The sequence below is a fragment of the Salvelinus namaycush genome, chromosome 18, assembly GCF_016432855.1.
Source record: "Salvelinus namaycush isolate Seneca chromosome 18, SaNama_1.0, whole genome shotgun sequence".
Classification (NCBI taxonomy): domain Eukaryota; kingdom Metazoa; phylum Chordata; class Actinopteri; order Salmoniformes; family Salmonidae; genus Salvelinus; species Salvelinus namaycush.
The window spans coordinates 18,389,289-18,412,070 of record NC_052324.1 but is presented as its reverse complement, the minus strand read 5'-3'; the positions used below and the strand labels follow the sequence as shown (position 1 = coordinate 18,412,070).

Below are 22,782 nucleotides of genomic sequence, written 5' to 3'. Positions count from 1 at the left end.
TAAACATGCAGTCAGTCAGGCTTCCCACCAGGCCTGATGGTTACCTGGATGGAGGTGGTCCCCATGTCTTGTCCTGACAGCACCCTGCCTGCCTGCAGTCTGGCGATGCGAGGGTCCTCCACCTTGAGGAAATGGCGCACAAGCCTGGTGACGTCCACCTGCCAGTCTGAGCCCAGAAAGTAGACCTGGGGCTCCCGGGGGTCCGACTGCTCGGCTATGAAGTGTGTGATCACACGCACAAGGGCATGCTGGAACTGCAACATGCAGCCTTTACCCTTTTTATCCTCCTCCTCATCACTGTTCCAGCTGAGCCTAGGGAATTAATAGAAACACTCTGAATTAGGCTACAGCACACGTCACACCTGTCACAAAACACACACGCAAGCATGCACACACACATATTCTGTGCCCTGTCCCTAATCACTGTTTCCCATTTTAATTCTCTCACTCTGTAGATTGGATCACATTGAGGTATTTTAATACATTATGTAATGGTATTAAAACACAAGCCGGATCTCGTTGAGAAATATTATTTGTGATAAAAAATACACTAATTTTAGAGTTAGTGCTTCCTTTTAAGCCACTAGACTTCACTGTGTGCCAGGAATGGGGGTGGCTGGTGGGTGGGCTCTACTGCACCTCTTGTTGGTCATGATGGGCACCCTCCATCCCTTGATCTGGCTGAGCTCTGTGTCAGACACCTCGATCTGGAGGGGCAGCCGTGGGATCCACACGTTCATCTCCAGTTGGGCACTCAGGTAGCTGTAGGTGAAGTTCACCATCATCCTCACCTTGCCCTTCATCTCCTTCCCATTCACAAACACGTAGTCACACCTGTCTGACACCTGGACAGGGGACAAGCACAAATAACAGCAATAGTTAAAGATCAGAACAGGCCTTACCAAAACAAACATTCCCTGTCATTTATGCTATTTATGGGTGAATATGTTATACTATATAATCAGATTAAGCATGTGACCAGCTTCTAAATTAAACTACTGTATGTACAGATTTGTTCTATTACACATGAAATATAGCATTTATTTGTAAATCAGTGGTGTGAAAGTGGGACTCTCTTGGTCTTTAAATGATAGAGAGATCTTATATGATGCTAAATTACACCAATGAAAAGGAGAGATAATGAAACCAGACATTAAGTTATCCTTAACCGAGGACAAATAGTTCCCAGAGCTTTAATGAACTCAACAAATGGCTCTGCCGTATCTTAGCAGTGCATGCCCCACTATGGTAATATAGTCAAACTGCTGTAAGAAACTGCGAAGGCCATAATAAGATATGACATTGAAAGGTATGTTAATCCAATAACACACTGTGCTATATTGGACATAAATCTTTCACAACCTTATCCAAGAATACATTCATTATATTTTAATTTCTTATGTAACCTTGGTAAGTAGTTTCTGTCAGCCCATTGAGAAATTTCATGCATTTTTTTCAACCATGGAAAACATACTGCAGGTTCAGCCCGGTTCTATCAAAGTTCCTTGCTTGAAGGAATTGGATCATTTATGGAGCATTGAAATTCTGTTATCATTGGCTCCCGTAAGTGCTCAGGGGAGTAAAGAAAAATGGCCTTGACTTTGACAGACTCAAGGGAGGAATGCAAATAGAAGAGATTCCTACTCTACCTATCCATGAACTCAGCAGTTAGAAGATGCATTGTCAGAGTAATGTCCTGTTTGTTGTGGGGGATCCTGTGATATCATAGTCAGCAAGTAGCTGACAACAATTACCTTGCACACTGACTAAAACTCTGGTTTGGTTAAAAGACTATCGAATGTTCCACATGGAAAATTGAGTTGGAAGGGGAGTAAAAGTGTGTTGCTGCAGTTTCTCATCCAATCTAATGTATAAACAATTGTACAACGGGTGGTTCTAATCCTGAATGCTGATTGGTTAAAACCATAATCCAGCAGGTGTCTATTACACAAGTTACCACTGGCTAAATCTATGATGTTAAAATGTCTATTTACGCTGTTCCATCCGACGGCGCAATCCACTGTCTCATCAGCCCAGCCAGGCAGTTTATCAACTTGGTCTCCACTATAAAAAGCATCTAGACATTATCTCACATTTCTTTTAGACTAACATTTAGTTTTCAACAACGGAGATTTGCATAAACCTTGCTGTCTGTCTCTCTGACATTTGCAACATTGTTTCAATATTCAATTTGATCTCCAGCTGTCCCATAGTAATGAACGTGTCGGGACGAGATGACAGGTAGACAGCGTTTCTCAGCCAGTCGAAATCATGAATCAATTGGCATAATTTTCAAGGATATATACAAAGAAATGTCAATTGAAAAAGGGTCAAATGAAACAAAGTGCAGCTAGTTTGCAGTCTTTCCAGCTTCAGTTTGAAGTGATTGTGTTAGCTGTGTTGTTGGCTAGCTCCTCTGAACAACAGTGTCCTGACGAGAGAGCACATTTTCTATGCCAGGCGAAATCGCGCCTCATTAGCTCATTGTTATGGATGTATCCAAATAAATGTGTCTAGAAAACAGCTTAAACAAATGCAAATGCAGCTACTGTTGTTATTCTGGCTGCACTGTTTGACGTGACTGTAAGTTAGCCATTGTTGGCTAGCTAGCAAGCAAGGGATAGGAATGTTGCCAGCCAGTATGGCAATCGAACATTTAGAACGAATGACTGGGTCACGTCCATAGATACAGAACAAAAAGACTGAACGACTGGTTTACGTCCATAGATACAGAACAAAAAGACTGAACGACTGGTCGCGTTTCTGGCAACCGAACCGATAGAACGAACGACCAGCCAGCTTGGTAGCATTCTTAGATTTGTGTCGGGACTATATCTTGTGGAAGGATGAAATAAATTCATCAAAATAACATTTTTTATTAAAATATGTCAATCATTATTTGAATATGTTGGTAACTTCGTTTTGGGCCTAACAACACCCGTGCTAATATATCCTCCAGACACCGTCTTCTCAGGCATTATCACTTAATTGCCCGTGCTAGTATGCACTGATCTTTTTCCAATGAGGTCATGAAGAGTTTTCATGAATAGTTTTCATCCAGAGACAGTAGACAAGGTCAGACAGTCATCCCTAATCTAAGAGCCTAGTTACTTTCTTAGGTAAGAGTTCTCGTCCTCCCATCTCCAAGCTACTCCATATTAGTTAAATATCACTGACAGCCTCAAACTCTTCCATGTTTACATGGCAACATAACCAAATCATTTTCCAAAGATATTTACTTCAAAAGGTGTTTAGAAGTGCTGATCCAAGTCTCTTGCAAGTCTCCAAAGACATCATCTCAGCATGGAGCACATAATATCACTCAGTGTTCTACCATGAAACCATGTCTGAAATGTACGTTTCATTTGATCTATGCCATTTGTCTTTCATCACCTCATGCAGTATCAAGGCAGAGTGAGAAAATCTCTCTTTCAGGTCAACAAGATTAATTTAATTTGCATCTTTCTCTTGACTCACAAACATTTATCAGTAACTGTGCTGACAGAGTGAATACCAACTGCATGGATAAGTGATCTCCACCCCCAAAAATCTAAGGTTGCAGTGAGTATACTGTATTCATCACACAAGAAGCTACAAACTGACAGAGAATATACTTTTATTAATACCCATTTTAAAGATAACTGGTTTTAATATTTGACGTGCCAGATTCATCTTAATCTCAAGGCATTTCACACAAGTACCCAGGTGTCCATTAGTCACAACTGACAAAGCAAATGTTTCTATACCTCTGAAAAGCCTTTTCATCATGGCAGATTTGACTTTGTTTTAGCATTTCAGACCAGAGAAAATAAAATGGAATCAAGCCTTGCCATTTATCATCGGCAGATTTCATAGTCTTTTCACATGCGTCATAAGAGCAAAGATATCTGAGTGGAGCCGCTAAACTAAGAAGCTTAGGGAGAATTTTTGCTACTAAAGCTTACTTATACATCTGATCAGCAAACAAACACTATAAGCTTTAAGTCTAAGCTTGGGCCAACTATAAAGGGTCATTCATCTTTTAAATGCATAAATAGTGATTTACATTTTGTTGTCACTATCATAATCCCAATGCTCTCATATCTATTCCATTACTTTACAAAACAGACATCACTTATTTCCTGTGGTCATGTACTAATGGATTTCCTCAAATACAAAACAACAACAGACAAATGGGTGGATAAGCCTTTGTTTATGTTAAACTTATGTTAGTACACAGAGCAAGTTGTATAATTACACTTACATTGACCGAATGTAGATTAATGGCTGTAATAACAAAGGGTTATTGTGCAACAACAACACACACTGTGAAGTGTTTGTTCTTCCTTTGTTTCCCTGTCAAGTCCTGTTATGTGTTCATTTCAGTTCAGCAGCTGATGGGCATGATGGAGGACGTCACTGGAGCGTCACTCACTGTTTGTTTTGTGATGTGGAAGAGAACATGTGCAGAGGTGACTTTGGTAGAACTTCTTTGCCTTTAGCAGTCACTCCCCCCTCTTACACCCACACTAAATGGCCCTCCTCCTGTCTCATAGTCTTGGGGCAGCTAGACAGGACACTCTACCGGCACTCTAACCACAGTCAAAACAGGCTGGTAACCACATGACTAGAAATCATCTCCTTGGTTGTTGGACATGTTTATTCACACCACAGATCTGCAAAGTATCCTGGCAGTGACACCTGTGGGTAAAGTAAGGAAGCTTTCAGTGAAAGAAGTGAAGGTGAATGTTAGAGTAGCCCCATAATATCGGTGTTGGAATGCTCTGTGTTTAGCAACTGAGTCTGACAGCTTCATATCAACACCTTAGAGAAACACACTCACCTTATTTGTGTGTTAAAGTGCTAAGTACCTCCATCACTAAGCCATGGTTTTAGCACACATACACCCTTTACCCAAGGATAAATTCCAGGGGACAATGTGGCATCAAGTGGCAGGCAGCCTGCAGTACCTTCAGGATGTCCTCATCAGTGGAGCTGCAGTTGGTGAAGTCTGAGACGTCAGTGACTGACCCGTCCTCCTCCACAGCCACAGTCCTGACAGGCAACACCACCTTCTTCCCAGTCAGCACCGCCGTGTTCAGGATCTCTGTGTCCTAAAGGGAAGACATCATCAGTCTGGAAATAGGTTTAATAAGATATCAACCTAATGTAACCACTCATGGTTAAGATATAAACTTGTTGTAGGCAGGGGGAGCAGGGGAGAAATTGTGAGTGGAAACAACATGACCTGAAGTTGTCATTTCCCATCGCTAGTACAAATACATATTTGATTAATTAAAATGTCAAATTAAATGTTATTAGTCACATGCTTCGTAAACAACAGGTGTGGACTAAAAGTGAAATGCATTTCCCAACAATGCGGAGAGAAAGAAAATAGAGAAATAATAGAAGCAATAATCAATACACAATGAGTAATGATAACTTGGCTATGTACATGGGGTACAAGTACAGAGTTAATGTGCAGGGGTACGAAGTAATTTAGGTAGATATGTACAGTACCAGTCAAAAGTTTGGACACACCTACTCATTCAAGGGTTTTTCTTTATTTTTACTATTTTCTAGAAACTATTACTATTACTAGAACTAGAACTATTTTGTAGAATAATAGTGAAGACATCAAAGCTATGACATAACACAGGTGACTACCTCATGAAGCTGGTTGAGAGAATGCCAAGAGTGTGCAAAGCTGTCATCAAGGCAAAGGGTGGCTACTTTGAAGAATCTCAAATATAAAATATATTTTGCTTAATTTAACACGTTTTTGGTTACTACATGAATCCATATGTATTATTTCATAGTTGTGATGTCTTCACTATTATTCTACAATGTAGAAAATAGTAAAAACATAAGAAAAACCCTTGAATGAGTAGGTGTGTCCAAACTTTTGACTGGTACTGTAAATATATATAATCCTTATTTTATTGGCAATATAACTGTAGCTCCAACCAATATTTAACCATTTTCAGCAGCTCATAGTGGTGAGTGCTAGATCAGTACAGACCTAATGGCCCTCTTGCCAAACATCTATTATCCTCATGTTTGGCTCTCAGCCTGAGGTCACCATCTAATCCGTGATTGAGCTGAAGGAAGTCAAAGTCCTGAAAAAAAATCACAGTACCAATGCCTTCATATTTCAGTGCCTTGTATCTGTATTATATTTTCAGATACTGTTTACTGTATGATATGACAAGATTGATTGAAAGACAATCAAGGTTTGTCCTGTTCACAAACATTAATTTACATGAAGCCATTAAATACATTTATGAACAAAATGCCCAAAAGATGTATCACAAAATAAGATTTGTTTTTGGAAGATATGGTTTTGAAAAAGTATTACTACACAGAAATGCTAAATCTCCCATGACAACAAACAATAGTGGTTTAAGAGGTCAGCAGGGCCTCTTGATTGCAGTAGCACAAAGGGATACGAGCAGATAGAATATTGTAATGAATTGCTCATAACATTTCTTAGTTAGTTACGTTATAGAGATTAAATGATGTATGATATGCAGAGATCCTATATTAAGAGAAAGAAAACACACACAAAAAAAACAATAGTGAAGCATCGGTCAGAGACTGGCAACCTCCTTGTACATCATTATGACACAGAGGCATCAATGTCATGAGTACACAGTGAATTAGGTCCCGTTACCAACAATAGATCTCATATATACAATTGTTGTTGGAGGCCTCGTTCAAGGCAAACATCAATTACAATTGCACATTTCACAGGTGAAAATAATACATGCATATTCAAGTCAGGTATAAAATCATTGGGACGCTTGATAAAGATGAGGGGGAAAAAACAATATAAAATTATACAAATACTGAGCTTTATTGTACGCTAAGGCTTCGAGTTCCTCCTTAACCTTATTTAATGGTGAGAAAGTGGAAAATATCTGTACCTTTTCAATGAAACACCATTTTCTACCACCATGCTAGAGTGGCTAAATGCTAAATGCATCAAGGATTAGCATTTAGCCACTCTAGCATGGTGGTGGAAAATGGTGTTTCATAAAAAAGGTATGCATATTTTCCGCCTTCTCGCCATTAAATAAAGTTAAGGAGGATATCAAAGCCTTTGCAGCCTGAATGGAGATTGTTTTAAGTACGAACTGGTCGCCGGGACTAACAAGTGTATTATCGTCTGGCCCCATCAAGCCCAGACGATAGTGGAGATCCATAAAGCCCACTCGAGTCTGCCCAGGCTAATTGGGAGGGATCTTAGACCATTCCTTCATACAGAATCATACATATCTTTCGTCTGCACTTATGGACTACCCTCTTCAATTGAAAACACAGGTTTTCAATGGGGTTTAAGTCCAGAGACTGAAATGGTCAAAGCAAAATGTTTTGCAATGGCCATTTCAGTCTCCGGACTTTGAAAACCTTGGAAAGGGCAGTCCATAGGTGCAGATGAAGGATATCAAGAATCTAGAAAGATGTATGAAGGAATGGTTTAAGATCCCTCCCAACGTGTTCTCCAATCTCATAAATCCTTTTAGAAAAAAGTCTCAATAGCCGTTATCCTCGCAGGGGGAGGGTGACAGAGTACTGAGAACAGGGGTGCCAATAATTCGGAACCCTATCTTTTTTAGATTTGTGTTACTTGTTAAACAAAATATATTTCTCTGAGCATATTTACTATTAAATAATATAATTTCTTACATTTCTTTGCACACATTATACCTCAGTATTTGAATAATTTATTTTATACAGTCTTTTTTGCAAATCTTTATCAATGGTGCCAATAATTTTGGGCCTGACTGTAGATGCTAGAGTTGAATTGTCAGTCGGTGCTCACCATGACGAGTGTGGCCAGGCCCACAAAGTCTCTCTGGGTGGTGTAGATCTTCATGGAACCCTCCTTCCCCCCATCCCTGGTGTATGCGGGCAACTCCAGGCGCCATGTGATCACCCGGCTGTCTGATTGGCTGCTCTGCTCCTCCACCTCAAAGTCCATCTGTAGGACCTCCAGTAGACTGCTGTCCAGCCTGAGAGAAGATAGAAGAAACAGGATCAGACTGGGACTGTCACTGCCAGAGGGACTCATTCAGCGCGTCTTAACTCAAGCTATTAACTCAAGCTCCGGTATGCGGAGATAAACATTATTCATGGCCGGGAAGTAAACATTTTTAAAAGAAAGGAGAAGAATGGTGCTACCGTAAACAGTCAAGATAGGGCAGCAAAGCCTAAAGTAATCAAGATGACACAGCAGTGATCCTGACACAGCAGCCACAGTGTAAACAGAGACAAGAAAAGCAATAAAGAATTGATAGCGGGTGGGAGGATCTGGGTTCCTCAGTCAAATATGCCCTGGGACACTAGGAGGCTGTTATCATTAGTGTATGGATAGCATTGTTTACACTCAAGAGAAATAAGGAAATACTCATTTGATTAATGTCTGTTTCATCATGCAATAATAATGATTTAATTCCTTGGTATTTTGTCCTTCATCAAAATAACAACAAAAACGTATCTTCCTTCCAAAGTCGTCAGAAGCATAAAACAAGATTATCCACACAAGGGGGTCATTTAATGTTCTTTCCCACATTAATTTCCTGTAGGGCATGACCAGCCGAGCATGACAAATGAGCATCAGGGATTTGATTGTGTGTGAGACACCAGATTAATGAGATGAACAATCCTCCTCCCCTGAAACCTATTACCTCTAAAAAGACACGTGCCACTGCAGGCGCCAGGCAGAGGGAGGATGGACGCATGAGCTAAATAGGATAGATTGCTCATACCTGTAGCAGTAAAGTTCTCTGATAGCCTGATGCTCGCAATGTACACTAGAATGCCTTGAATAGGACTAGGATAGGATCCCCTCTAATCTGATGAATCTGTCCAAAGTCTCTAAAGTGAAACATCTGTAAAGCATTACAGAGAGTGTTAGGCCTGTTTTAACTGAAAGTATGTTAGATCATCATCATTAACATGGGGATTGACAGTAATGGCTGAGTGCAGTGAATGGGTTTAGACAGCTTTTAACTATGGACTTTGAACACAGAGTCAAGTGAGGTGTCATGAACTCATGAGATCTCACTTGACTCATAATATTGCGCAGCTGGAACTTTGACAATGCAAAGTATCATTTCTATTCCTTTGCAACTCCCTATGAAACACACTACTGAATAGAACCTGCTCCACTCACTCTCAAGTAAGGCAGTCCTGTATCCAGCACACCCCCTCCTTCCCCACATCAAGCCCTTACATTTGCACACAACCAACTGTCAAATCTTTTCAAATGTACCGTGTGTGTCACCTTCAAAGTCAAATGCAAGCACAAAGCACCTTCTAATGAGTTCTCTAAGAGCTTTTTAAAAATTCTACACACCATACGTAAGGACATCAAAAAAATAGATTTACTGTAATTGAATAATCTTAGCAAATTAAACAAAAATAGAGACACAAACAAATTATATTAATCAAGTATCAAAACTAGATGTGCATGATTTAAAAGGGGGTCTCTATCCCCTAAAGCAGGGATCATCAACAAGATTCAGCCGTGTGTAAAAAAATTATTGAGCGGATGGTCATGGGGCCTGAACATAATTACATATCATTTGTAGACTAACTTGAACGCAAGAAGATATAAAAATGTATTAAAATATAATTATTTTAAACGTTGCTTACATTTGTATACAATCACATATACAGTATCTCTCTATTATAGGGCAAATCCAATAAAGCACATTACTGAGTACCACTCTCCATATTTCCATGCATAGTAGTGGCTGGATCAAGTTGTGCGTATGTTTGTAATTGTTAAGTACTGGGAAGTTTTTCCAGGATACATTTTTTGTTGTTGAATGGAGCTAAGCACAAGCACAATTCTAGAGGAAAACCTGGTTCAGTCTGCTTTCCACCAGACACTGGGAGATGAATTCACCTTTCAGCAAGACAATAATCTAAAAACACAAGGCCAAATCTACACTGGAGTTGCTAACCAAGAAAACAATGAATGTTCATGAGTGACCAAGTTACAGGTTTGACTTAAATCTTCTTGAAAATCTATGGCAAGACCTGAAAATGGTTGACAGAGCTTGAAGAATTTTGAAAATAATAAATGGGCAAATGTTGCACTATCCAGGTGAGGAAAGCTCATAAAGACTTACCCAGAAATACTCACAGCTGTAATCACTGCCAAAATGTGCTTCTACAAAGTATTGACTCAGGGGTGTGAATACTTATGTAAATTATATATTTCTATATTTAATTTTCAATACATTTGCTACAATTCCTAAAAACATATTTTCACTCTGTCATCATGGGGGATTGTGTTTAATACATTTTGAATTAGGGCTGTAACACAAAATGTGGAATAAGTCAATAGGTATGAATACTTTCTGAAAGCACTTAATGCCCCCCCCAAAAAATTATTATGACTTGGGTGGCCAAATAAAATCACCTGCGGGACAAATTTGGCCCGTGGCCCGCCAGTTGGGGCACTCTGCCCTAAAGTATACATTAAAATGGATTACATAAAATTGTACACATGACAATAATTGTACCAATTACAAAAAAAAGATCAGCATTGCCAAAGTGTTTTCATACATATTGTTAAGAAACCATTAACTATCCTGTTCATATGGTTGCACTCGCAAAGTCTAGGGGTCTTGGTCAATTTAACTGCTCTGTAACCTGATTTAAGATGTGCAGCTATGGGAGAAATCAGCGTATGTGCCTAGATGTTCAATGTACATGTTCCCAGGGAGACAGCAGCCTTACATTGGTCCAGGGCCAGCCCTGTCTCTGTTGATCTCTTGGTCGGTCAGTCCAAGCGGATTATTATTTGTTCAGCTGGTGACAAAACATAAATACTGTATGTACAAAAATGAAAAATATCAAAGGCACGCCCAAACTGAAAAACAAACAAACTAGCAGCCTGAGGCTGTGGGATGCGATGGATCCCAAATGAATACAACCACTAACATCAAAAAACCTTTTTTTACGCAATGTGGCTGAGGCAACAGATCAGAACGTTTAGCTTAAAATGTTGATAAACTATTAGGCTATTTCTTCACATTAGAAGCGCAGCAATGCACACATAGTAGTAGGCTATAAGAGCGAATGTTCCATTAGCAGAAAACACCATTATCAAAAGTGAAAGCAAATGCAATTATGCATGTAATGCTTCCATTATAAAGGTGCATTTTTATGGTGAAAAGGATATTCCCAAACTTGAACCTCACGCGCTGCTTAAGTATGCCAGTTAGGCTCAACACCCCTTGTAAAGCCGATTAATGTGCTTTTTTTAAAGAAGTTATTTGGCCACTTTAGTTGTGATACAAACCTTATTAAAACATATAGGCCTATGGGCTAGGCTACATGAGGTGTGCGACTATGATTCATGAGTCGCGCAAAAAAGTTGCGCAAAAAAAGGCATTGTTTCTTATGATGGGCATCATTCACAAGTGATAATATATAATTCACAAGTGATAGGCTAATATTTTCACCCATCAGACTATTCTTTATTTAATCTTGTCTTTAAATATACTAAATAATATATGTGTAAAATTTGTTTTGATTTAGAATGGACCATTAACATGCACCTGTATTGAAACATACATGTCATTTCTGCACTTAAATAGCGAATGGAGTACGCTTTCCCCGTGGTTTATTTTCATGCCAGCCAGGTAAGCTATACTCCTGTTGTAAATATAAGCAATGAGCTTAATATTAGGAATGTTGAGAAATAAATATAGTAGGCCTAGCCTATAGAAAGCTGATCCTTCTCTTTTTAGTAGAGGCCATCACTGTTTTCTCCTGCAATTGCATAGCCTATTGAAATAATGCGCAACATGAGCTCATGGGTTATCATGAAGTGTTTGATTAGATTTTCAAATACATTTGAATTGATGTCAGAGTGATTAGAGGGACAATAGAGTGCTGAGTCCCAGGCAGTTAGCAAGTTTGGTAGGTTACTAATGACCATCAGCAGCATCAAAGCTTGGAGAAGCATAATTACCATGACTAAACGGTCACATGGAATTTGAGTGCCTTCATGACTCATGACCGCCAGTGTGGTGGTAATACCATCACCGTAACAGCCCTAGCAGGCTCACGGCTTGTAAGCTGGGACACTGACTGACGATCACCTATTTGGCAGCACCTGATGTGCTTATCAACCAGGCTCAGCACTTGGACAAGGTTGGAGCTGCCCCCTGGGGGAATGAAGTGTGGAAGTGGTAGTGAGCTGTAGTGTGCTGTCTAAACTACCTATCCTTAACAATATGGATAATAAGAAAACACTCATTTAATTGTTGTCTCGTTCGTCATGCAATAATAATAATGACTTAATTCCTTGGTCTTTTGTCCTTCATCCAAATAACAACAAAAGATGGGATTTTCCTTCCAAAGCCATCGGTAGCATGAAACAAGATTATCCACACCGAGGGTGTCAATTAATGCTCTAACATAAATGTCCTGTTACTCTAAAGTAATCACTTTGTTTGTGCACATGTAAGGTATGACCAGTCGAGCATAGCAATTGAGCATCAGGGATTTGATTGTGTGAGACAACATCAGGGATTTGATTGTGTGAGATTAATGAGATGAACAATCTCCCTCCACTGAAACCTATTAACTCTAAACAGACACACGTGCCACTGCAGGCGCAAGGCTAAAGGTGGATGTACGCATGGGCTAAATAGGATAGCTTATAGCAGTAAATTTTTCTGATAGCCTGATCCTCTCAATGTACACTAGAATGCCTTGAATAGGACTAGGATAGTATCCCCTCTAATCTGATGAATCTGTCCAAAGTCTCTAAAGTAAGTGCAGTGATGGTGTTAAGATAGCTTTTAACTATGGACTTTGAACCCAAGAGTCAAGCGAGCTGTCATGAACTCATGAGATCTCCCTAAACTCATAATATTGCCCAGCTGGAATATTGTGTAGCTGGAACTTCGACAATACAAAGTCTCCATTTTATTCTTTGTCATTGCAACTCCCTGTGAAACACACTACTGAATAGGAACAGGTCCACTTACTCTCAAGTAAGGCAGTTCAGTACAGATGTTGGATCTTAACTTGATCACTCTTGTTACAGAGAATTTTCCTGTTGCATCAGAAAATTCAAATGAGCCTCACGATTTCTTAAAAATGAGCAGTTCTCTTTCTCTCAATGCGGGGGCAGTCAAGACATTGGGATCAGGCCTGCTATCAAAATACATTTAAACTCAGTTTTTCACAATTCCTGACATTTAATCCTAGTAAAAATTCCCTGTTTTAGGTCAGTTAGGATCACCACTTTATTTTAAGAATGTGAAATGTCAGAATAATAGTAGAGAGAATTATTTTTTCAGCTTGTATTTCTTTCATCACATTCCCAGTGGGTCAGAAGTTTACATACACTCAATTAGTATTTGGTAGCATTGCCTTTAAAATGTTGAACTTGGGTCAAACGTTTCAGGAAGCCTTCCACAAGCTTCCCACAATAAGTTGGGTGAATTTTGGCACATTACTCCTGACAGAGCTGGTGTAACGGAGTCAGATTTGTAGGCCTCCTTCCTCGCACACGCTTTTTCAGTTCTGCCCACAAATGTTCTATGGGATTGAGGTCAGGGCTTTGTGATGGCCACTCTAATACATTGACTTTGTTGTCTTTAAGCCATTTTGCCACAACTTTGGAAGTATGCTTGGGGTCATTGTCCATTTGGAAGACCCATTTGTGACCAAGCTTTAATTTCCTGACTGATGTCTTGAGATGTTGCTTTAATATATCCACATAATTTTCCTGCCTCATGATGCCATCTATTTTGTGAAGTGCACCAGTCCCTCCTGCAGCAAAGCACCCCCGCAGCATGATGCTGCCACCCCTGTGTTTCACGGTTGGGATGGTGTTCTTCGGCTTGCAAGCCTCCCCCTTTTTCCTCCAAACATAACGATGGTCATCATGGCCAAAAATTTATATTTTTGTTTCATCAGACAAGAGGACATTTCTCCAAAAGTACGATCTTTGTCCCCATGTGCAGTTGCAACCCGTAGTCTGGCTTTTTTATGGTGGTTTTGGAGCAGTGGCTTCTTCCTTGCTGAGCGGCCTTTCAGGTTATGTTGATATAGGACTCGTTTTACTGTGGATATAGATACTTTTGTACCTGTTTCCTCCAGGTCCTTTGCTGTTGTTCTAGGATTGATTTGCACTTTTCACACCAAAGTACGTTCATCTCTGAGCGGTATGACGGCTGCGTGGTCCCATGGTGTTTATACTTGCGTACAATTGTTTGTACAGATTAACGTGGTACCTTCAGGCATTTCGAAATTGCTCCCAAGGATGAACCAGACTTGTGGAGGTCTACAATTTTTTTCTGAGGTCTTGGCTGATTTATTTTGATTTTCCTATGATGTCAAGCAAAGAGGCACTGAGTTTGAAAATAGGCCTTGAATTACATCCACAGGTACACCTCCAATTGACTCAAATTATGTCAATTAGCCCATCAGAAGCTTCTAAAGCCATGACATAATTTTCTGGAATTTTCCAAGCTGTTTAAAGACACAGTCAACTTAGTGTATGTAAACTTCTGACCCACTGGAATTGTGATTCAGTGAATTATAAGTGAAATAATCTGTCTGTAAACAATTGTTGGAAAAATTACTTGTGTCGTGCACAAAGTAGATGTCCTAACCAACTTGCCAAAACTATAGTTTGTTAACAAGAAATTTGTGGAGTGGTTGAAAAAAAGTTTTAATGACTCCAACCTAAGTGTATGTAAACTTCCGACTTCAACTGTATATACTATTACAAAGGCAGACAGCCATTGAAGTGTAACTGATCGCATCTGACTACGAACACCAAAAAAATTATCGTCAGGAGTGAAGACATGCGCTTCACTTCAAGAGCCATGGTGGAGATACAGGGTTTGAACACATTTCATTGGTCAAGGGGTCATGAAACATTTATAGAGACGTAAAAGGGGAACCAATAGTATCGATCCATGTACAAAAATGAAATAATCCGACAGCGATGATGTAATGATATAAATCTATGTAACTGAAATGATTCGTAAAATGTAAGTTAGTTCCTTCAGAAATTAATTGAGTAACATGCTGACCAAACCGCTCGCATCGCGTGCGCGAGCGTTGCAAAATAAATTTAAACATACATGTTATTCAATTATTGCACCCACACTGATCGCGCGCACCAATGATCGTCTGCGTTGCCAAGCGCTAAAATAGAAGTCAGTTCTATTTGTGACGCTGAACGCGGTGCAAGTCCTGCCTCTCCCATCTCCTCATTGGTTCATAGAAGCAGATGCCCACGTGCCATCTCCCCATTGGTTATACCCACGTGAGTGATTGAAAGATGAACTGAGTTCATTCAGTCGTCGTGGTAACTATGAAAGTTAGATGCCAATCGCCATATAAAGTCCAAAGAAGAAAAAGCCTGGAAGGAGGAGAGATGACAAGAAATGATTCGGTTGACCGTTTTGTGGGTGGACTAATTGTCAGAGTAGAGGACCTTGTGCATAAAATAACAACTCAACGTTTAAATCCCAGGACAAATTAGCTAGCAACAGCAAGCTAGCTAAATAGGCCAAATTAGTTAGCAACTGCAAGCTAGCTAGCTAAATTGCCATAAAATTTTAATGCTTTTCGACCTGTCCCCAAATTAATATAATTGGTTCAAAGTTTGTTTTGATATTTTAACATGCGTGTTGTGATCGAGTTTGGTGTGGGGGGACAAAATCAATTTGCGCACGATGGCGTGCGGCCGGTTTGGCTACGGTGTCAGTATGCGTACAAGTACAGCCCACCGAGAGTAACTAAAAAAGTACTAGTTCCTCCAAAAGTTCAAAGGGCAGTGTCTGGCATATGTCTTTCGGGGTCAGCAGCTGTAACCACTGAACCACACAAGCACTGAGATTTAAATCGGCCTATTCCCTGACTTGAACATACAGTGGGGCAAAAAAGTATTTAGTCAGCCACCAATTGTGCAAGTTCTCCCACTTAAAAAGATGAGAGAGGCCTGTAATTTTCATCATAGGTACACTTCAACTATGACAGACAAAATGAGAAAAAAAATCCAGAAAATCACATTGTAGGATTTTTAATGAATTTATTTGCAAATTATGGTGGAAAATAAGTATTTGGTCAATAACAAAAGTTTATCTCAATACTTTGTTATATACCCTTTGTTGGCAATGACAGAGGTCAAACGTTTTCTGTAAGTCTTCACAAGGTTTTCACACACTGTTGCTGGTATTTTGGCCCATTCCTCCATGCAGATCTCCTCTAGAGCAGTGATGTTTTGGGGCTGTTGCTGGGCAACACGGACTTTCAACTCCCTCCAAAGATTTTCTAATTTTTAATTATTGTATAGCCTACAAACACCGCTTCCAGTTGCCCCCTGACAGTGATTCTAACTATTCAATATTCTTAAAATCCTCCTGTTGCAGGATTATTTTCCTGCTGCTACGAAAGTGGTCAAATTAAGATCTGACATCTTTATCTGGCACACACCCTCCCTTTCACAAATCAATTACTTACAGGGCCTTCAGAAAGTATTCACACCCCTTGACTTTTTCCACATTTTGTTGTGTGACAAAGTGGGACTAAAATTAATTGAATTGTCATTTTCTGTTAACGATCTACACAAAATACTCTAACGTCAAAGCGGAAGAACAATTCTAACATTTGTTAAAAATTCACAACATTAAGGTCATGTGCATCCTGTTCCCATTGATCATCCTTGAGATGTTTCTATAACTTGATTGGAGTCCAACTGTGGTAAATTCAATTGATTGGACATGATTTGGAAAGGCACACACCTGTCTATATAAGGTCCCACAGTTGACAGTGCAGGTCAGAGCAAAAACCAAGCCATGATGTCGAAGGAATTATCCGTAGAGCTCCGAGACAGGGTTGTGTCGAGGCACAGATCTGCGGAAGGGTACCAAAAAATGTTTGCAGCATTGAAGGTCCAAGAATACAGTGGCCTCCATCATTCTTAAATGGAAGAAGTTTGGAACCACCAAGACTCTTCCGAGAGCTGGCCGCCCGGCCAAACGGAGCAGTTGGGAGAGAAGGGCCTTGGTCAGGGAGGTGACCAAGAACCCAATGGTCACTCTGACAGAGCTCCAGTTCCTCTGTGGAGATGGGAGAACCATACAGGAAAACCATCTCTGCAGCACTCCACCAATCAGGTCTTTATGGTAGAGTGACCAGACGGAAGCCACTCCAGGTGGCAGCATCATGCTGTGAGGATATTTTTCAGTGGCAGGGGCTGGGAGACTAGTCAGGATCGAGGGAAAGATGAACCGAGCAAAGTACAGAGAGATCCTACAAACCAGTTATTGCTTTGTCATTATGGGGTATTGTGTGAAGATTGATGAGGAAAAAATTATATTTAATAAATTTTAGAATAAGGCTATAACATAACAAAATGTGGAAAAAGTAAAGGGGTCTGAATACTTTCCGAATGCAGTGAATCTTGATTAGATACTGTAAGTATATAACCCCCTCTGTCAATACATGTTAGAATCATCTTTGGCTGCAATTACAGCTGTGAGTCATTCTGGGTAAGTCTTTAAGATCTTTGCACACCTGGATTGTACAATATTTGCACATTATTATTTTTTTAATTCTTCATGCTCTGTCAAGTTGTTGATCATTACTAGACAGCCATTTTCAAGATTTGCCATTGATTTCTAAGCCAAATTAAGTAAAAACTGTAACTAGGCCACTCAGGAACATTCAATGTCATCTTGGTAAGCAAATGAGTGTACCGCACATTAGGTGACATCAATAAGGAATCATAGCTTTCACCTGGATTCATCCGGTCATTCTACGTCATGCAAAGAGCAGGTGTTCCTAATGTTATGTACACTCAGTGTATATTTGGCCTTGTGTTTTATGTTATTGTTTTGCTGAAAAGTGAATTTAAATCAAATCCAATAGTATTTGATACATGCGCCAAATACAACTGGTGTGGAGTTTACCGTGAAATGCTTGCTTATGAGCCCTTCCCAACAACACAGAGTTTAAAGGAGGAATAAAATAAAATGGAGGACACTAACTGTCACGCCCTGACCATAGTTTGCTTTGTATGTTTTATGTTTTGGTTGGTCAGGGTGTGATCTGTGTGGGCATTCTATGTTGTATGTCTGGTTTGTATATTTCTATGTGTTTGGCCTGATATGGTTCTCAATCAGAGACAGGTGTTTTGCGTTGTCTCTGATTGGGAACCATATTTATGTAGCCTGTTTTGTATTGTGGGTTGTGGGTTATTGTCTATGTTATGTTAGCACAGTGTATATATAGCGGTCACGTTCGTCTTATTCGTTTTGTTGTTTTTGTTAAAGTGTTCTTCATTAAAAATAGAAGAATGTATTCAAACCACGCTGCACTTTGGTCCGCTAAATTACGACGTTAGTGACACTAACAAACATTTTTAATGCTGCAGGAGCTGTGTTTATTTTTGCTTTATTCCCGGACAATGTGGACCACCCGGACAATCAATGAAGCAGTTGTTTGCTTGCAGAGGACTACAGGAGCGAAGTGACTACTCTTAGCAAACAAGTAGTGAACTTACACAAGGTACTGGGGAATCCATGCCCGCCTACTTTTTCTTCCTCTTCAACTGCTGTAGCCGGACAACGCTCTGGCCTGGTAGAAGTGTTCAGCCGTGTTGGCTCTCCACAGCCGACTGGCCGGTACTCTGCAGGGATCCCTTCCCGAAGGGGTTACCCCCTTCCCTGGAGAATGGAATTAGTAGGATGCTCCTGGATGACTTGGTGGATGTTCTTGATCTCGACCTAACCAACCAGCCATGGAGATATGTCACTCGCCATGGAAGTCAAAAAAGAGCAACCTCTGGCAACAGGGGCCTCCTTGGCGAAGGTAAGACAAGACCGGACTCAGACCAGAAACAACTTTGTCGCCCTGGATCCAGAGGTTCCGGCGACTTCTTCCCTGGATGTACCTGCACTGTCGTCCTCTGTTCCTTCTCCCTCTCCGGTGGCTTCTACCTTGGGTTCAGATCCTCAGAGCTCCCCCCTCATTGGACCGTGAGGCTGTCTAAGACTCTGGCCCATTCATCATCCATCATAGATACTACAGCTAGCTTGGATCCATTGAGCCCCACTGCCCTTCGGTCCTCGAGGGGTTTGCCAAGCGTCCAGACGTGACGCTTGGCATTCATTCCAAAGAGTTCAATCTTTGTTTCATCAGACCAGAGAATCTTGTTTCTCCTGGTCTGAGAGTCCATTAGGTGCCTTTTGGCAAACTCCAGGTGGGCTGTCATGTGCGTTTTACTGAGGAGTGGCCTGCTTGGTGGAGTGCTGCAGAGATGTTGTCCTTCTGGAAGGTTATTCCATCTCCACAGAGGAACACTGGAGCTCTGTCATAGTGACCATCGGGTTCATGGTCACCTCCCTGACCAAGGCCCTTCTCCCAGATTGCTCCGTTTGGCCGGGCAGCCAGCTCTAGGAAGAGTCTTGGTGGTTACAAACTTCTTACATTTAAGAATGATGGTAGCCACTGTGTTCCTGGGGACCTTCAATGCTGCAGAAATGTTTTGGTACCCTTCCACAGATCTGTGCCTCGACACAATCCTGTCTCGGAGCTCTACGAACAATTCCTTCGACGTCTTGGCTTGGTTTGTGCTCTGACATGCACTGTCAACTGTGGGACATTATTTAGACAGGTGTGTGCCTTTCCAAATCATGTCCAATCAATTGAATTTACCACAGGTGGACTCCAATCAAGTTGTAGAAACATCTCAAGGATGATCAAAGGAAACAGGATGCACCTGAGCTCAATTTTGAGTCTCATAGCAAAGGGTCTGAATACTTAGGTAAATTAGGTTTTTCTGTTTTTGAAAAAAATTGCAAAAAATCTGTTTTTGCCTTGCATTATGGGGTATTATGTGTAGATTTTTTAAAATCCATTTTAGAATGAGACTGTAACGTAACAAAATGTAGAAAAAGTCAAGCGTTCTGAATACTTTCCGAAGGCACTGTATTGATATTAACAGAACGGTATATTTTCTGGGTGACCTTAATATTGACTGGCTTTCATCAAGCTGCCCACTCAAGAAAAATCTTGAAACTGTAACCAGTGCCTGCAACCTGGTTCAGGTTATCAGTCAACCTAGCAGGGTATTTACAAACAGCACAGGAATGAAATCATCAACATGTATTGATCACATCTTTACTAATGCTGCAGAAATATTCTTTATTATTATTATTTTTTTTAAATGTACCCCTTTTTCCTCCCCAATTTCGTGATATCCAATTGGTAGTTACAGTCTTGTCCCATCGCTGCAACTCCCGTATGGACTCGGGAGACGCGAAGGTCGAGAGCCATGTGTCCTCCGAAACACGACCCTGTCAAGCCGCATTGCTTCTTGACACACTGCTGGCTTAACCCGGAAGCCAGCCGCACCAATGTGTCGGAAGAAACACCATACAACTGGCGACCGTGTCGAAATCTTCTTTAAAGCTGTATCCAAATCCATTGAATGTAGTGATCACAATATAGTAGCCATTTACAGGATAACCAAAGTTCCAAAGACTGGGCCTAATATAGTGTAGAAGAGATCATACAATACGTTTTGTAGTGATTCCTATGTTGATGATATAAAGATGATATATTAATTGAAATTTTGGGGAAAAAGACAAACTCAGCTCCATCATTCCTTGAATCATATGGCTCATTCATTCCAAATCCCACTGATATTGGCAACTAATTTAATGATTTTTTCATGGGCAAGACTAGCAAACTTAGGCATGACATGCCAGCAACAAATGCCGACACTACACATCCAAGTATAACTGACCAAATTCTGAAAGACAAGCATTGTAATTTTGATTTCCGAAAAGTGAGTGTGGAAGAGGTGAAAACATTATTGTTGTCTATCAACAATGACAAGCCACCTGGGTTTGACAACTTGGATAGAAAACTACTGAGGATAATAGCAGACGATATTGCCACTCTAATTTGCCATATCTTCAATCTAAGCCCACAAGAAAGTTTGTGCTCTCAGACCTGGAGGGAAGCAAAGTAATTCCGCTAACCAAGAATAGTAAACCCCTCTTTACTGGCTCAAATAGCCGACCAACCAGCTTATTACCAACCCTTAATAAGCCAGATATCAATTTGTTTACCGTAAGATTTAATTGTAACAGACTTTCAGCACGCTTATAGGGACGGACATTCAACATACCCACGGCACTTACACAAATGACAGAGAAATTGATGATAAAAAGATTGTGGGAGCTGTTTTGTTAGACTTCCTTGCGGCTTTTAACATTATCGATCACAGTCTGCTGCTGGAAAAATGTATGTGTTATGGCTTTACACCCCATGCTATATTTTGGATAAAGAGTTACCTGTCTAACAGAACACAGAGGGTGTTCTTTAATGGAAGCCTCTCCAACATAATCCAGCTATAATCAGGAAATCCCCAGGCAGCTGTCTAGGCCCCTTACTTGTATGCGGATGACTCAACACTATACATGTCAGCTACTACAGTGAAATCACAGCAACACTTAACAATGAGCTGCAGTCAGTTTCAGAATGAGTGGCAAGAAGTAAGTATTTCTAAAACTAAAAGCAGTGTATTTGGGACAAACTATTCACTAAACCCTAAACCTCAACTAAATCTTGTAATGAATCATGTGGAATTTGAGCAAGTTGAAGAGACTAAACTGCTTGGAGTAACCCTGGATTGTAAACTGTCATGGTCAAAACATGAAAACCACAGTTGCTAAGATGGGGAGAAGTATGTCCATAATAAAGCGCTACTCTGCCTTCTTAACAACACTATCAACAAGGCAGGTCCTACAGGCCCTAGTTTTGTTGCACTTGGACTACTGTCCAGTTGTGTGGTCAGGTGCCACAAAGAGGTACTTAGCAAAATTCCCAATTGCCTCAGAACAGGGCAGCACGGCTGGCCCGAACTGTCTCAGTACTTTTTTTGTAAGAGGTATTGGCATGCTGAATGCACAGAGTTGTCTGTTTAAACTACTAACACAGCTCGGACACCCATGCATACCCCATAAGACATGTCACCAGAGGTCTCTTCACAATCCCAAAGTATAGAACAGACTATGGGAGGCACACAGTACTACATAGATCCATGGCTACATGGAACTCTATTCCACATCAGGTAACTGATAGAAGCAGTCAAATCTGAAGAGAAAAAAGAAAAAAAAATACACCTTATGGAACAACGGGGACTGTGAAGAAACACACACAGGCACAGACACACACTTACACAAACACATGATAAGACACACACTCTACACACATGTACACGTGGATTTTGTATTGTAGATATGTGGTAGCATAGTAGTGGTCTGAGGACACAAATTCATGTGTTGTGAAAAGTAATATGAAATGTAATGTCATGTAATATTTTAAATTCTGCCTTAATGTTGCTGGACCCCAGGAAGAGTAGCTGCTGCCTTGGCAGCATCTAATGGGGATCCTTAATAAATACAAATACTCCACAATACTGACCTCAATGAAAAAAGAAGGAAGCCTGTACAGAATAAAATATTCCAAAACATGCACCCGATTTGCAATAAGCCACTTAAGTAAAACTTCAAAAAAGGTGGTAAAGAAATGTACTTTAAGTCCTGAATACAAAGTGTTATGTTTGGGCCAAATCTAATACATCACTGAGTACCACTCTTTATATTTCTAAGCAGGCTGTAGGCTGCATCATGTTATAGGTATGCTTTTCATTGGCAAGGACTAGGGAGTCTTTTAGGATAAAAAGATACGGAATAGAGCTAAGCACGAGCAAAATCCTAGAGGGAAACGTCCTTT

At 40.4% G+C, this 22,782-nt stretch overlaps 1 protein-coding gene across 1 annotated transcript in view; it reads right to left on the bottom strand.

The window, feature by feature from the left end:
* LOC120062852 (transmembrane protein 132D) overlaps positions 1-22,782 on the bottom strand; it is a 62,269-nt gene that overhangs the window by 2,288 nt on the left and 37,199 nt on the right. The window contains exons 3-6 of the mRNA XM_039012922.1: positions 7,805-7,994; positions 4,950-5,093; positions 640-845; positions 45-312 (exon numbers count right to left, since the gene is read on the bottom strand). Coding sequence (XP_038868850.1) covers positions 45-312; positions 640-845; positions 4,950-5,093; positions 7,805-7,994 — 808 coding nt within the window. The remainder of the gene's footprint in view (positions 1-44; positions 313-639; positions 846-4,949; positions 5,094-7,804; positions 7,995-22,782) is intronic.